This window comes from Pseudonaja textilis, chromosome 5 (genome assembly GCF_049901715.1).
Source record: "Pseudonaja textilis isolate UNSWEBS1 chromosome 5, rPseTex1.2, whole genome shotgun sequence".
In the NCBI taxonomy this organism is placed as follows: Eukaryota; Metazoa; Chordata; class Lepidosauria; order Squamata; family Elapidae; genus Pseudonaja; species Pseudonaja textilis.
The window spans coordinates 36,508,973-36,522,576 of record NC_141994.1 but is presented as its reverse complement, the minus strand read 5'-3'; the positions used below and the strand labels follow the sequence as shown (position 1 = coordinate 36,522,576).

The following is a 13,604-nucleotide window of genomic DNA, read 5'->3' as shown; positions in this document are numbered from 1 at the left end:
TGGCCTCTGAAGAACAGCTATCCATCACAAAACATAAAAGCATACTCCAGACATTGAGCCGCATAGAGATCAAAAGTGTTTTCAAACATTAGGCTACAAGTCTTTTGAATTTAAAGAATGGAAATATCACATTAAAGAACTGCTCGTCATTCAAATCCTACGCCAAGGATCACTTCACATAGAAATGTAAGAATAGAATAGAATAGAATAGAATAGAATAGAATAGAATAGAATAGAATAGAATAGAATAGAATAGAATTCTACATAAAAATAGTGAACTTTTTTATTGCTCTTATCAAAAACATAACTATACAAATAAAACCAGAACTTTACTGCCTTCCCCTTTGATTTCCTAAATTTAGAATGACAGAGGCTCACCAAAGCAACTTAATGCTTAATAGTGGCTGAGAGACCCTGGCTGCAGGAGAAAAAGAGACTAACAGAAACAGGATAAGATGTTATTGCATTCCACACATCTTTGTCAATACTGTAGGTCTAAAGTGGTAGTAGTAATCAGAAACCTGAATCAAGGTTTATCTAAGAAAATATAAATGTCTCCCCCTAGTGGTAAAATAAACATCAAAATAAACAGAGATAGCATAACACCATGGCTAAGCCAAACACCTGCCTTTTGAGCTACACTGCTTTGACCTAGCTAGTTGTAGAATTGATCCTGGGTGATTATTTTTTAGATATTACCATGTTATAATATTATGGATAAAAATAAGAGATCATGTAGCTAATGTATTTTTATTATTAAAAGTACTTTGATGAAATATAATTTAACTAATCCTGTATTTTCTTATAGCAATTCAAAACGTGGATCTACATCCACACATTTGGCTTCTATTCTTTATGATAAGATAGTGATGTCATACAATTTAAAGGTCAGCATATAATTAGAGTACATAGTATTAAAAAGTAGCTTGATTAAATATGTCATTTGCTTTCTAAAAAGGGAAGCTAGGACAAAATAAAGTGACTTTTTTTTCTTTGTATGCATATTTTTGGTCCACCAGAATTCCAAGAGCTTCATATTTCAACAGAGCATGTCTTTGTTGATGCTGGGAATTCTCAGAAGCACCCAATCATTGGCCCGGCTGGTGTCACATCTCAGGCAGTTCAAAGTACATGATAGATGAGGTTGGAATGAGGGGCCTCAGGAGAGGCTGGCTGGGATTCAGGGCTGGCAATAGGAGAAAAGGGAGCAGCGTCCTGAGGGAAGAGCTCTTCCTGATCAGAAGAAGAGATTCTATCCACTATGTTGGATAAGCAGTCCAGGCTGGAGAGGGTAGCGCTTGCTTCTGAGGGGTAGGCTGAGAGGGAAAGACAAAATAACGCTTAGTGGAAAGAGATACAGAATCAAAGTTTGATGCTACTTCATGAGTTGATCTCAGCCAGCCATTGCAGGTGTTCCTTTAAGTATGCCATCTCTGTTAATAAAGGATAATTCATTATATCTCTCCTTCAAGCTATTTGTCAGCTTTTGCGAATGCATGGAAGCACATCCTTTCCAATCATTTCAATTCAACTGCCTAGAATTACTTTGATGGTTGACATTACAAGATCCAAGGATTATTGGAGCAAATTTGACGAATGTTTAGGAAAGAATATTCTGTTTGTTATGTGAAGCCATTGGTCAGGCCTGTCCTCTGGAGCAGTTTTTCCAACATCCTCCAAAGTTTTGTATTACAGGTCTAGGAACAATTAGTCAGAAGGGTCAGCAACTGATTAGGAATTCTGTAAAATACGCTTTAGAAAGCAGAAAAACCTAACCTAATGTGTCAACATTTCATATATTTGAAAATAGCTATCATTTAATTATTTCTTCTCACACCTAAGCATACTCAGTCCCTTCTATTTTTGTTTATGGGACTTGATCTCAGAAATTATAGCTGCATAAAATATTGTATATTATTTGTGTATTCTACTCTGTACACTTTTCAAGAGAAAGATAGCTAACAGACATTCGAATCTGAGGTGACTGAATTTCTCTTTTCAAAATCTACCATGTGCTGCCAGATAGTACCAGAGCAGCTACTGGATTATTCTATTCAGTTGAGTACCACCATTTTTATGCTCTTAATGCCATCCTTGGTGTGTGAAGATCTGTGAGCCTTACCATTTTGGAGATCAGAGCAGTAACTCTTGCTATAAGTGCTGTTCCTTCTGGACCACAAGGGACTGCTGCATTCAGTCTGAAATGGACAAGAACCCATGAGATTGGGGCTTTCTATACATTAAAGACACTGTCAATTGTATTTCACCTGCCAGAATATCTGGAAAGAACAATGATCTTGAACAGATACCACGAATATCTGGATGCATAAAAGTACAAGCCTTAATGCAATCCAATGAAGTCTCCCAGAGGATGCTTTCTGGCTGTGCAGTTGTTTCATCTAGTGTGGCTCCAAGCAATAGCACTTAGACTTACATATGCTTCACAGTGCTTTATAGCCCTCTTTAAGCATTTTACAGAGTCAGCAAATTGCTCTCAATAATCTGGGCCCTCATTTTACCAACCTCTGAAGGATGAAAGACTGAGTCCACCTTGAGCCTGGTGAGATTCGAACTACCAAATTGCAGGCAGCCAGTAGTCAGCAAAAGTGGCCCGCAGTACTGCATTCTAACCACTGCGCCACCAAGTTCACAGGCTCTGTTTTTAATTATTTTACACATAACAAGATTTGTCAAAACATGTTAAAAGTGAGGTGATCATTTCAGATAGCTGGTTTTTGCTATTAGGAAGAGCAACAAATAATTATTTAACATGCTATGTTTTAATGATAGAAAGGAAGGCAACATTTGTAAGATTTTCTGCCTTGGGAGTCAAAATAACAGTCAGGCCATATAGTGCAACTTGTCTGGGTTTTTTTTTCCTGTTTTGCATCCGTGTCCAAAGAAAACATTGGATTAATTCAATGATATTTGGCAAATGATAAACACTAGTGTTATTTGAACTAAAATCTTATAATAGGGTTCACAGTTTCAATACTTTATGGTTTGCTTCTGATTTTTGCTATCATTATATGAGAACAGCTTCCTAGCACAGATCAGATATGATTCTGCTATATAATGTTTTCTGATAATATTACTACTAATAATAGTAATTAGCATTGTTACTATTGCATAATGATTACATTTCAGGTTTTTTATATGTTAGGATCTCTATTGACCGGGATAGATAGATAGATAGATAGATAGATAGATAGATAGATAGATAGATAGATAGATAGATAGATAGATAGACAGACAGAATGAATGAATGAATGAATGAATGAATGAATGAATGAATGAATGAATGAATGAATGATTGGCCAAGTGTGATTGGACACACAAGAAATTTATCTTGGTACCTATACTCTCAGTGTACATTAAAGAAAAAATACATTTGTCAAGAATCAAGAATCTGAGCCAATATATTTATGTGCGCACTTCCCAAGATTTAACTACCCTAGCCATGGCAAGAAAACTCCTTTGTGTAATAATCTAACTAACCAAGTTCATCCACACTAGATACCTATTTATCTACTCACATTTGCATGCACTCAAACTGCTAGGCTGGCAGGAGTTGAGGCAAGAATAGGAGAATAGCAGGAAAAAATGGCTTTTTGCTAAATGAAAGCACATCAATGATTGCCATTTCAAGAGAAAACTGAAAACAATGTGGTATATAGACCATATCTTGATTTTTACATGTGCATTTTGTTCATCAAAGACTCAAAGTTGGGACATGCCTTGTCTTTTCACTGTTTAGACTACATGCTTTGCATTTCGCTAGGGAGGGAGGAAATGATGGATAGTTGATAAATGATAAATATATGCTAGATAATAGATATAGATAGATGATAGTTCAGACAATCTGATCTTATATGCATTATTTAATATCATGTATTTTCTATATAGCATTGTTGTTTTGTTTTAAATTATCTAGCCAGAATCATCTTGATTTTGGGCAGGGCCTAAATCTAAAGTTGGAATTATAATAATCTCATGTTAAATTCCTACTAAGGAAATTTCTGCATTTTCTGAAAAATAATAATGTACACATATATCAATATGTACATACAACTGTATAACTAGAACATCCATGTTAAGCAAAAGTAGCTGAGTTACCCATAAAAATAATGCACATAACTTTACTAGGACTACTCAAAGGTCATACACTTATGTAAACATTTAAGATCTGAAGGTGACACTTTCCCAAAGTGGTGTTACAAAGGAGTGAAGGAACTGCCTTCAGATGAGGTGTTCATGGTTGAACACCAAGTAAACTTTACTATGGCTTGTTTGTGCTCTCTGCATTTTTCGCATGCTTCACCCGGGCCTAATGAGTTTTCTGAATAAGGGTTTTGAAACAGTTAAGAGCAAGGCCCATCAGAGGCACTTTAGAACTGAAGCAGACAGCTTCTTAGCACTTAAACTGAAACACAACTGGTGTTTCACTCAAGCTCAAACAGGGAAACCTGGTGATGTCATGAACTTCTAAGCAAACACTTTAACAGACTCAGGGTCAAGCTCTCGCCTTCAGGGATCTATAACTTTAGCAAACAACACAATCGTACCAATGGACAATCTGAATAAATCCCATCACGTAAAACCCCGGTTGTAACCTCAATATACCTAGAATCACTACCTACCCAGCTTTGAATCAGAACAGCTCTGAGATTTAAATAAACAGGTTTATGGTCACTGGCCCTGAATTTTAAATCAAGAGATCTGACTCAAATCCTTGATGGATCTGGCTAGATCATTTAGCTAACTCCACTCATGAACTGCCCTGGGAAAACAAGGAAATTGGTGCAAAATTACAGGAAATTGATTTATGCAGTGAGATGCAATGCAATTTACTCTCAGAGAAATTAGTACAAGAATTTCCCAGAGTCCTTTGAAGACTTTGATAAGATTGCTCACAGGGACATTTGAAAGATACAGCTTGTCCTCCCAACCATTATTTTTTACACTGCCACCTCACAGCTCTTCCTCAGGAGTATTAAACTATACTGTATAGTGTTTCTCAACTTCAGGAACTTTTAAGATGTGTGGCCTCCCAGAATTCCCCTGCCAGCTTTGGAGTTGGAATCTACACGATCTTGAGAAACCCTGCATTAGATAAATATTCGAAGATGCATTTGTAACACAAGAACAAAACTCAACCTATTGAAAAAGTTTAACAGGTTAACCTCATAATTGTTCTCTTCCTTCTTTTTGTATCTAGGAAGGCTGCCTAAATTGCGGAAGGGTGCCTAAATTACATTTGAGCATGTATCCAGCAAACAGAATATGAAAATAAAGTTTTCCTGTGCCATAAATTTCGAATGAATAATCCTACACTGCAGTAGTTACAGGTAGCATATAGAGAATTATGTCCTACATAGAATTACAATTAACAGGAACATGCTAAACCACAGAACAAATGGGCTCCTCTGGAAATTTGTCTCCATTTTCCATTTGCAGAACATGGACAAGTAGCTAACAATTCATTTCAAAGAATTTCTAAAAGGAACTATCAGAATGCCTTCCCCTGCCCCCGCCCCCCAAAAAATCCCCATTAAGATACTAATAGAAATAAAAACGATTGTGATCCATCTGTGGTCTTGCACACCTACCACCCAGTAGCACAATCTTGCTCTTATTTACTAAAAGTGCTCCTTCCCAAGTCAAATTATATGCTACTCACTAAAGCTTTGCACACCACGTGGAATGAGCAAACGTGGTGGCAGAGCCAGAGAAAAGCAACTCAGCACCATTGGTTTCTACTGGACCCAGAAAAGGGCCTGGCTTCCCCTGGGAGTTCCTGTAGGGGCCATCCCCATTCCGCTAAAGTTGCTCCTCCTTGCAACCCCTTGCAAATATGCCGAATTGCTTCCAGTCAGAAAAATCTTCCTCTGGGCTCAGGCATCGACCTACCAGGCCCTGCGCTGCACTTTGGGAATTTCAAATCCTGCTTCAATCCTGGAGAAGCTTCGCTCAAAATAATTGGGCTGGTGCGGAAAACAATCACAACTATTTAAAAAAAGAGCGAAGTGGAGCAGGCGAGGCTGCAGCGGTTCTTCTCTCGGACCCCCCCTCCGCCCCAATTAGCCCTTCGGAGCCTGCCCACCGCCGTTTCCTGCACTCATTCCGGAGGGACGAGATTCAGGCCGTCCCTTCCCCGGGGCCAGGCAGAGTGTCCTTACCAGGCCGTCGGAGCAGCTGGAGTTGGGACTGGGAGGCTCGGAGCAGCCGGGCGCCGGCAGCCCGTAGAAATGCTGGACCTGCTCCCTCAGCAGCTCCTGCAGGCTCTCGATGTAGCTGATGGCGTTGCGCAGGATGTCCACTTTGGGTAGCCGCTGGCCGGCATTGGACGAGGTGCAGCGCTTGAGCGCCTCGAAAGCCTGGTTGACCTTCTTCAGCCGCCGCCTTTCCCGCAGGGTGGCCGCCTTGCGCCGGTCACCCGGGCTCGCCTTCTTCTTGCAGGCTTTGCAAGCCCAGAGCAGGCAGGGGCCGGCCTGCGAGTGGCCCGTCGGGGCACGGACGTGTTCCTCGCCGTCCGAGCTCCCGGGAGGCTCCGCCGGAGGGTCTCTGAAGGAGGCTGAGGCCGTCCTCTGGGCGAGATCCTCTTCTTTCTCCTCGGGGGAAGAGGCGAAGGGCGAGCTGGCGTAGAAGAAGCCGCCCAAGGGGGACGAAAACGGACAGCCGTCCATCACCTCTTCCATCCTCAACGCTGGGCTGCAGGGAGAGGCTGGGGCATCGGCGCTCTGGAACCGGCCGAGGGGCTCGCGCCTCTTTATATCCCGGGTGGGCAGCCCAGCCAGCGGCCCCGTCACGACCCCTGCTCGGAGGAGTCCCCCGGACCCTCCCCCCCTTCCCTCTCAAGGGGCCCTGCGCTCCTCTGGCGCGGATTGGCCGCTGGCTTTTCCCAAGGCGCGGCGGATCCAGGAGGTGCAATTAGTAACACTTTAAAGATCACAGCAACAACAGCAGCAAGAAAAACAGAAAAGCGCAACCGGGAGGCAAGGCCGCACTCCGGCAGCCCGACGCGGAGTTGCTTCGGCACATTCCCCCACACACACCCCCAACATACACACACACACATACACAAAAAGCCAGGAAATCCGAAGAGTAGCCGAAAACTCCTCCCTGGCCTCTGGCTACACTACTCCGCGGTAAAAGGGGCTCTTAAGGAAAAAACTGCTTGGCGGCTGTGAGAAAAGCCAAGCGATCGCCTCGCTCCTTAAAAATAAAGTTTATCCTAGTAAGACTAATCCGTCGCAAATGATCGCAATGGTTTTTTCCCCTCCTTCTCTTACTATTTGATTAGTAATTGAACTGGGTCCTTCCATTAAAAAAAGACGCAACTATTATCCTGACTAATATAGAGATTATAGAAATAGACCTCGTGTTTAACTTTCTATTATTGTACCCATTTAGCAATTTTCCAAGCAGGAAAAAACATTACATTTTGTTCTTTCGGGACCGGAGGGAAACGAAATGTTAAGGATAGCGGGCAAGTGGAAGGAGGCCCCTGGAAGCTCAGCTCACAGTCGAACAGAGGCTGTTGCGCAAATTCAAACCGGAGTTAGTGGGTGCCGCAAACCGCAGCCCAAAAGGTCTTCCGAGAACTTTCATTCTGACTTGCGCTTCAGCCCTATAGTGACTTTCAGAGCCTGAGCAGGCAGGACAGAGGGACGTTCATGCTTCCCCGGAGTCCTGGGAAGGGCCAGGGCTGCCCGGTACCTTTCAGCTCTCCAAGACGAGTCGTTTGCAAGCTTAAAGCTTCTCCTGCGCCCTCCCCCCGCTTCCCCCACCACCACCCGCGTCCGCTCTCAGTTTCTTGCCTTTTGCCAAGAGGCAGTTCTGTGAAAAGGCGAAAAGGCTGGATTTGCACCGTTACCGATGTGTTCCAGCTGCTGGTGCCCCCTCCGCCCCCCAGCGTGCAATTTCTAGGCCCGCAACCTTTCAGGAACTTGATAGAAGCTTCCCGGAGGCCCAGGCAATTAAGAGAAGAGGGAGGGGGCGTGGGGGAAGGGGTCATTAGTGGGTAATGATAAGGCATTTAGCAGGCAGCGCTTGCCAAAGTCCCGGGACCCTTTAGCCCCGGTCACGTGGGATCCTCCTAAGAAAACAAGCGCTTCTCTCTTTCGTTTCTTTACGGTTGCCAGAGGCGCAGCTGGGCTAATTTGTGGCAGAAAACAACAACTCCGAGGAGCCTTGAGGCACGTTCAACACTGACAAATGGCACACGGCCTTAGGTTGGGTGACGAACGTCCACTGCTCCCAATAAGGGAATTCCCGAGCTGAACGGTGGGTCTGCATCGCGTAATCCTGGGAGCAGGTGCCCGGACGGCGGAGGGGGGGCTCACTGAAAGGAGAGAAAGCGAAGGAAAATGCGGGGAGGGGGCTTTCCTCAGTGGCAGTTCAGTTACACGCGAGGGCCTTTCACAAAGCATTTTCTGGCGTTTCCTTTTCTCCTGGCCTGTCTCGGATTCCCAGTTTATCCTCGGTAATGAAATTGAAATGCTCCTTCCAGGCTCCTCCTAATTTGGGGCTACCCGAGACTATCACAGCTCTCTTCTCACAACACCCGATTCCCAACAATCCTAGTCCACACGACCGTAAAGCCCTCGTTGTGTAACTGAACGTAAAAGCTGGCTTCCTTGCTTGCCCTCTGATCCTTTATGCGGGTTTCTTGAAACGTAACTCTCTGGCTAGGGAAGTCCACTCAAGAATAAGTTGCCTTAAATCGGAGGTCTCCAAACTTGGCAACTTTAAGACTTGTGGGAGTTGAAGTCCACAAATCTTAAAGTTGCCAAGTTTGGGGAGCCCTGCCTCAAACTCAAAGGGACCGACTAAGCCAATCCACAATCGCGCTATTTCCAAAGAACCGCGTCTCTCCTATTGAAAGTCAACCGCCCATCAGGTGCATCATCTTGGTCGCTGGCGCCATTCGTGAGTGCCACGTTAAAATAGTTGCCTCCGCCTTTGCAGTTGTAAATTTTCTTTAAACCAGGGTTAAAGTTAAGCCAAGCCAAGCCAAGGCTCAATCCTCTGCCTGCAAACATTCCTCCCTGACAGTTCATTCTGGAGAATTCATTCATCCGCTTTGGTTCTATGCGACCTCACTGGATTTTGGACCAAAAAGAGCCTTTGGTTCTCAGCTGCTGCTGGACGCAAACTCCAAAGCAACGCTGACCGGGACTGATGGACGTCGAAAGTGTTTATTCCACTGTTTTTGTCGGAATCTCCAAACTGGTGAAGCAGTGGAGCATCTTCAAGAAGGGGAGGGTGTTGAAGAAGGGAGTGAGTTGAATGGTAGACTTACGTCTTCCTCTTTCCGTGCAGGTTCCGCACAAAAGTTGATGCTTTTGGACTTTTAGCCTGGCTCCTTGTAAAGATTTGTGCAGGGCGTTTTGCCCTGCGACTAGGCTGAAAGTGTTCGGGTGAAAACTCTACGCGTGTGGTACGCGATGCTCGGCCTATGAACCGGGAAGGCCCCTGAGAGGCGGGAGATCCCATGGGAAAGAAGGCCCCGTCCTCCGGGACATGGAGACTCCGGCATCGCTCTGGAGCCTCTCGTCTTCCTCCACTTCCTCCACTTAAGCCATAGATAGGATGGGAATCAGTTGCATCCAGGCGTGTCCGCATGGGGTAGTCAAAAAAGTCAAGGTGGCACAACACACACACACACACACACACACAAATGGCCACCACCTTTACTTTTTTGCCCACGCACCCCTGAATACAACAGAAAGCCCCTTCAATGTCTTACCCTTTGCTTGCTTTTCTCAACTTTCTCCATCTGTCCTGTCCCAAAGATGCTTCTTCCAAAAGGCAACTGGATTTTCTTGTTTTTGTTTTTCCTTTGAAAACCTTTCGTTTCTCATCCAGCAAACTCCCATCCAGTAAACTGTAACTTTGTCACTTGTATCCTTACGATTTATATTGACTGTTTCCTGCTATGATGTGGTTGCTTATTGTACCCTATGGCTATCATTAAGTGTTGTACCTTATGGTTCTATTATGAATGTATCTTTTCTTTTTATGTACACTGAGAGCACATATGCACCAAGATGAATTCCTTGTGTGCCTAATCCCACTTGGCCAATAAAGAATTCATTCATTCATTCATAAACTTCTTCAGTTCTAGCTAAATATAGAGTTGTGAATATTCTGAGTCAGAACTGAAGAAGCTTCTTGGATGAGAGTAAAAACGTTTTCAAAGGGGGGAAAAAAAGGAACCAAGAAAGTCTAGTTGCCTTTTGGAAAAAGCACCGTGAACTGGTCGATTGAGAATCCCCATAGACATATCCTCCGAGTACATTTCTCAAGGTCCCCAGCCAGCAGGACCTCCACTTCATGTTCCCGCCAGCTCCTGCTTCAGCGGAGGCATCTGAGGGACAGGAAAGCCGCTTCTCTGGCCGGGGGTGGGGGGCTATCAGTCCAGCCACCAGAAATGTCTTGGGCATGCCAAGGGGGGCAAGTGATTTTCAGGCAAACGGCAGGGCAGAGACAGGAAAGCCTGGAGTGCGGCGGCGGAAGCGGAGGCTGGAAGAGTGAAGGGACCTTTCTCGCCCAGAGGTGAGTTTGACTTGGTGGAAGCGGGTAAGAGAGGCATTGTAGTTCCTAAACGATGTGTTACTTGAAACTCCCTCCCCATGAATATTTCACTTCCAATTCCCCCCGGACTACACTAAATTCGGTCAAGGGATACCTAGTGGCCATATTCACACGACATGCTAAGTTTGACTAGATCCATAGTGGTTTTAAGTTTGTTGTGCAAATGTACTGTATGCCTTAATGCAAAGGTCCCCAAACTCGCCAACTTTAAGACTTGTGGACTTCAACTCCCAGAATTCTGGGAGTTGAAGTCCACAAGTCTTAAAGTTGGCGAGTTTGGGGACCCCTGCCTTAATGTTATGGTTACAAACAATGCACAGAACCAGAGAACGGGCTGATTGGTTTACCATAAAGTTAAGTGAGTTGTATGAACTCACCCTGTTTCTTAAATATGGGTCAGATGAAAAGGAAAGATAAAGCCCATGTCTTCAGGCTGGAGGATTCCGCGGTGTCTCTTTGTGCCATAGCTTGCAGAATAGAAATGAGCGCAAGTTCCGAGGTGGCTCTTTAATTTTCTCAGTTGTTGGATGCAAGTAGAAGAGGTGTTTTTTTGTTTTAAGTCAAATTGAGACTCGAAGTGCAGGTGTAGACCAAATGCATCGTCTCTTACTGTGTACCCATGTGGAGCTATGATTGGAGCCCTCCGCTTGCATCACTCAGTCCTTGGGATGGTTGACACTGTAGTGTGGCCAAGATTGGAGGAGGCGAGATTTAGAAAAATGAGAGGTGGGTTGGTCAAAGCTATTCCCCAGCAGACAAGGAAACCACCAGCTGCGCTTCCTCCTCTGGGACTTTTCTGCCTTCTGCACAGAAGTGGATTTGAAGCTGTACAGATGCAGATAGATAACTCAACAAGATGTCCATAACAAATTACATTTATTGGTTCATCAGGTATCCTCATAACTCACGTTTGTGATGAAGTTCTTCTTTAATGACTAATCCTTTGTATATCTGCCTTGTAGTAAAAGATGATTATCTCCTAACCCATCTCCTAGCGATAGAAAGAAGCTGCCATGAGTTAGAGAGTTCAGACAAAGAAAGAGGAAAACTCCCCCAACCCATCAGGGTCAAACTAGTGACCAATAAGGATTACAGATGTGGTCACGTGACATGAACTACATTTCCCAGGATACCTTTAACTACATTTACCATGATGCATTCTCTTAAGGGGACAGCTCATAATTCCTAAGTAACTATCCAATTCCCATAGACTGGCTGGGACAGTACAGGGACCTTTGCCAAGGGAGTTCAGTTTTCAGCCACCCAAATGAGCGAATCAGGGGAGGGGCCGCAGCTTCTTGGCATCCCCCACTCCTCCGCACCCGGGTCCTCCCTTCCCCAAGTTTGCGCACCTATGTCAACCCAGCCCTACCTGCTCCAGGGCTGGGTCACCAGCTGCAGAAGCCATCGCCTTAGGCTCCGGCTGGGCGAGATCAAAAGCAGTCGGCTGGAAGAGGTCAGGTGGCCCGCAGCTTAGTCCTCCGGCGGGGAACATCACTTTGCATCCAAACCCTTTTTGCTTTTGTGGAAAAGCTGGAAGGAACTGACCTTGAGTTCCTTCTCTGCGTTCTCTTGCTGTTTAAGGGCTGGGACGCCGCTCACGAGGGACCTGCAACATCAAAGGTTTGGAAGGAAGCCGTCAATTATGGAAACCTGCCCGCGTATCCACAAAGGGGGGTGCTTGATTACGTGAGTTTCCTGATAGGAATGTAGACCTTTGCTCTGCTCTGAGTCCTTTTGTCTGGATATAGCAATAAGCACTTAGGATATAGCAATAAGCACTTATGTACCGCTTCTTAGTGCTTTCCAGCCCCCTCAAAGCGGTTTACAGAGTCAGCATATTGCCCCCAACAATTTGGGTCCTCATTTTACCCACCTCAGAAGGATGCAAGGCTGAGTCAACCTTGAACCTGGTGGAATTCGATCTGCCAAATTGCAGCGGGAGTAGCTTGCAGTAACTGCACTCTAACCACTGCGTCACCGAGGCTCCTCATTGAATAGCCCAGTCTGCTAGGACTACTCATCTGGGGAAAAGGTTGTCCCATACCTCCGGATCCACCCCACCGACTGGGCCACCGGTGAGCGCATCTGCCAAATCAAAGGTTTCTTCCCACCCTTCACGGGACCTCACAGCAGCGCTTCCTCTGAGGCAAAGAAGGCAGCAGCAGGACTAGGGCAAATGCCAATCAATGTAATTTTAAAGAGATTAAATGCAGGCAATTAATTTTATTGCACTTTTATGCCACTCATCTCATTAATAGGGCAACTGGGGGGGTAATTAATTAATCATTAATTAATGGTATTTAGTGATATTGATGCATCCTTCATAGTTTCATACATTTGTTAAATTAACCATTACATAGAGTGAATGGAATAGGTCGGCCAAAAATTAATGGAATCCTTTTAATTTAATAGAATTCCTTTCTACCACAATAGGGCACTAACTTTAGACTGAGCCTCACCGAAAGCTTTGAGTTTTGGGTCCTGAAAATTTGGCGGCAGGAAAAAAAGACGACAAAGATTATAATTCCTATTCCTTATGGGAATGAATTCATCACATCCTCTTCTGGATAAAGGAATCGCAAAGGAATCGCAATCTCTTCAGACTGAGGGGCTCACAAATCCGTGTTTGGGTCAGGAACGCTTTTCTTAGCCCTCCAGTGCAGATTTGGAAAGTTGACTAAACATAAACAGATCCCATCATCCTCAGACAGCATCCTGAGTTCTAAGACAAAGGGTCCCTTCATCAGAAGGGCAGTGTCTCCATCAAGAGTAGACTTCACCCCAAAATTCTAGCTTGGTTACAAAGTTACTCGGTGCAGCGACCTAGAGAAATATTCTGATGTTATTGTCCATAGATTAGTTCGGTACGTCCACACATTTTATTTGATGCCTTGTCTATAGTCGTGGCTAGATATCAAACTCGGACAAGCAGCAGGTTCACATTCAGCTCAAAGTGTCCCGAGAGCCTGGAGGAAAACTGCTGGCTTCTCCAGCACTCTTTC

The 13,604-nt window shown here is 44.6% G+C and overlaps 1 protein-coding gene across 1 annotated transcript; it reads right to left on the bottom strand.

Moving 5' to 3' along the window:
- Nucleotides 1–271: 271 nt before the first annotated feature.
- MYF5 (myogenic factor 5) lies at nucleotides 272–7,060 on the bottom strand. The gene is made up of 3 exons (XM_026695506.2): nucleotides 6,180–7,060; nucleotides 2,123–2,198; nucleotides 272–1,316 (listed from the first exon to the last, which is right to left on the bottom strand). Exons 1-3 carry the CDS (start codon nucleotides 6,696–6,698, stop codon nucleotides 1,123–1,125), a joined length of 789 nt encoding a protein of 262 aa, XP_026551291.1. The 5' UTR covers nucleotides 6,699–7,060; the 3' UTR covers nucleotides 272–1,122.
- Between the last annotated feature and the right edge of the window lie 6,544 nt (nucleotides 7,061–13,604).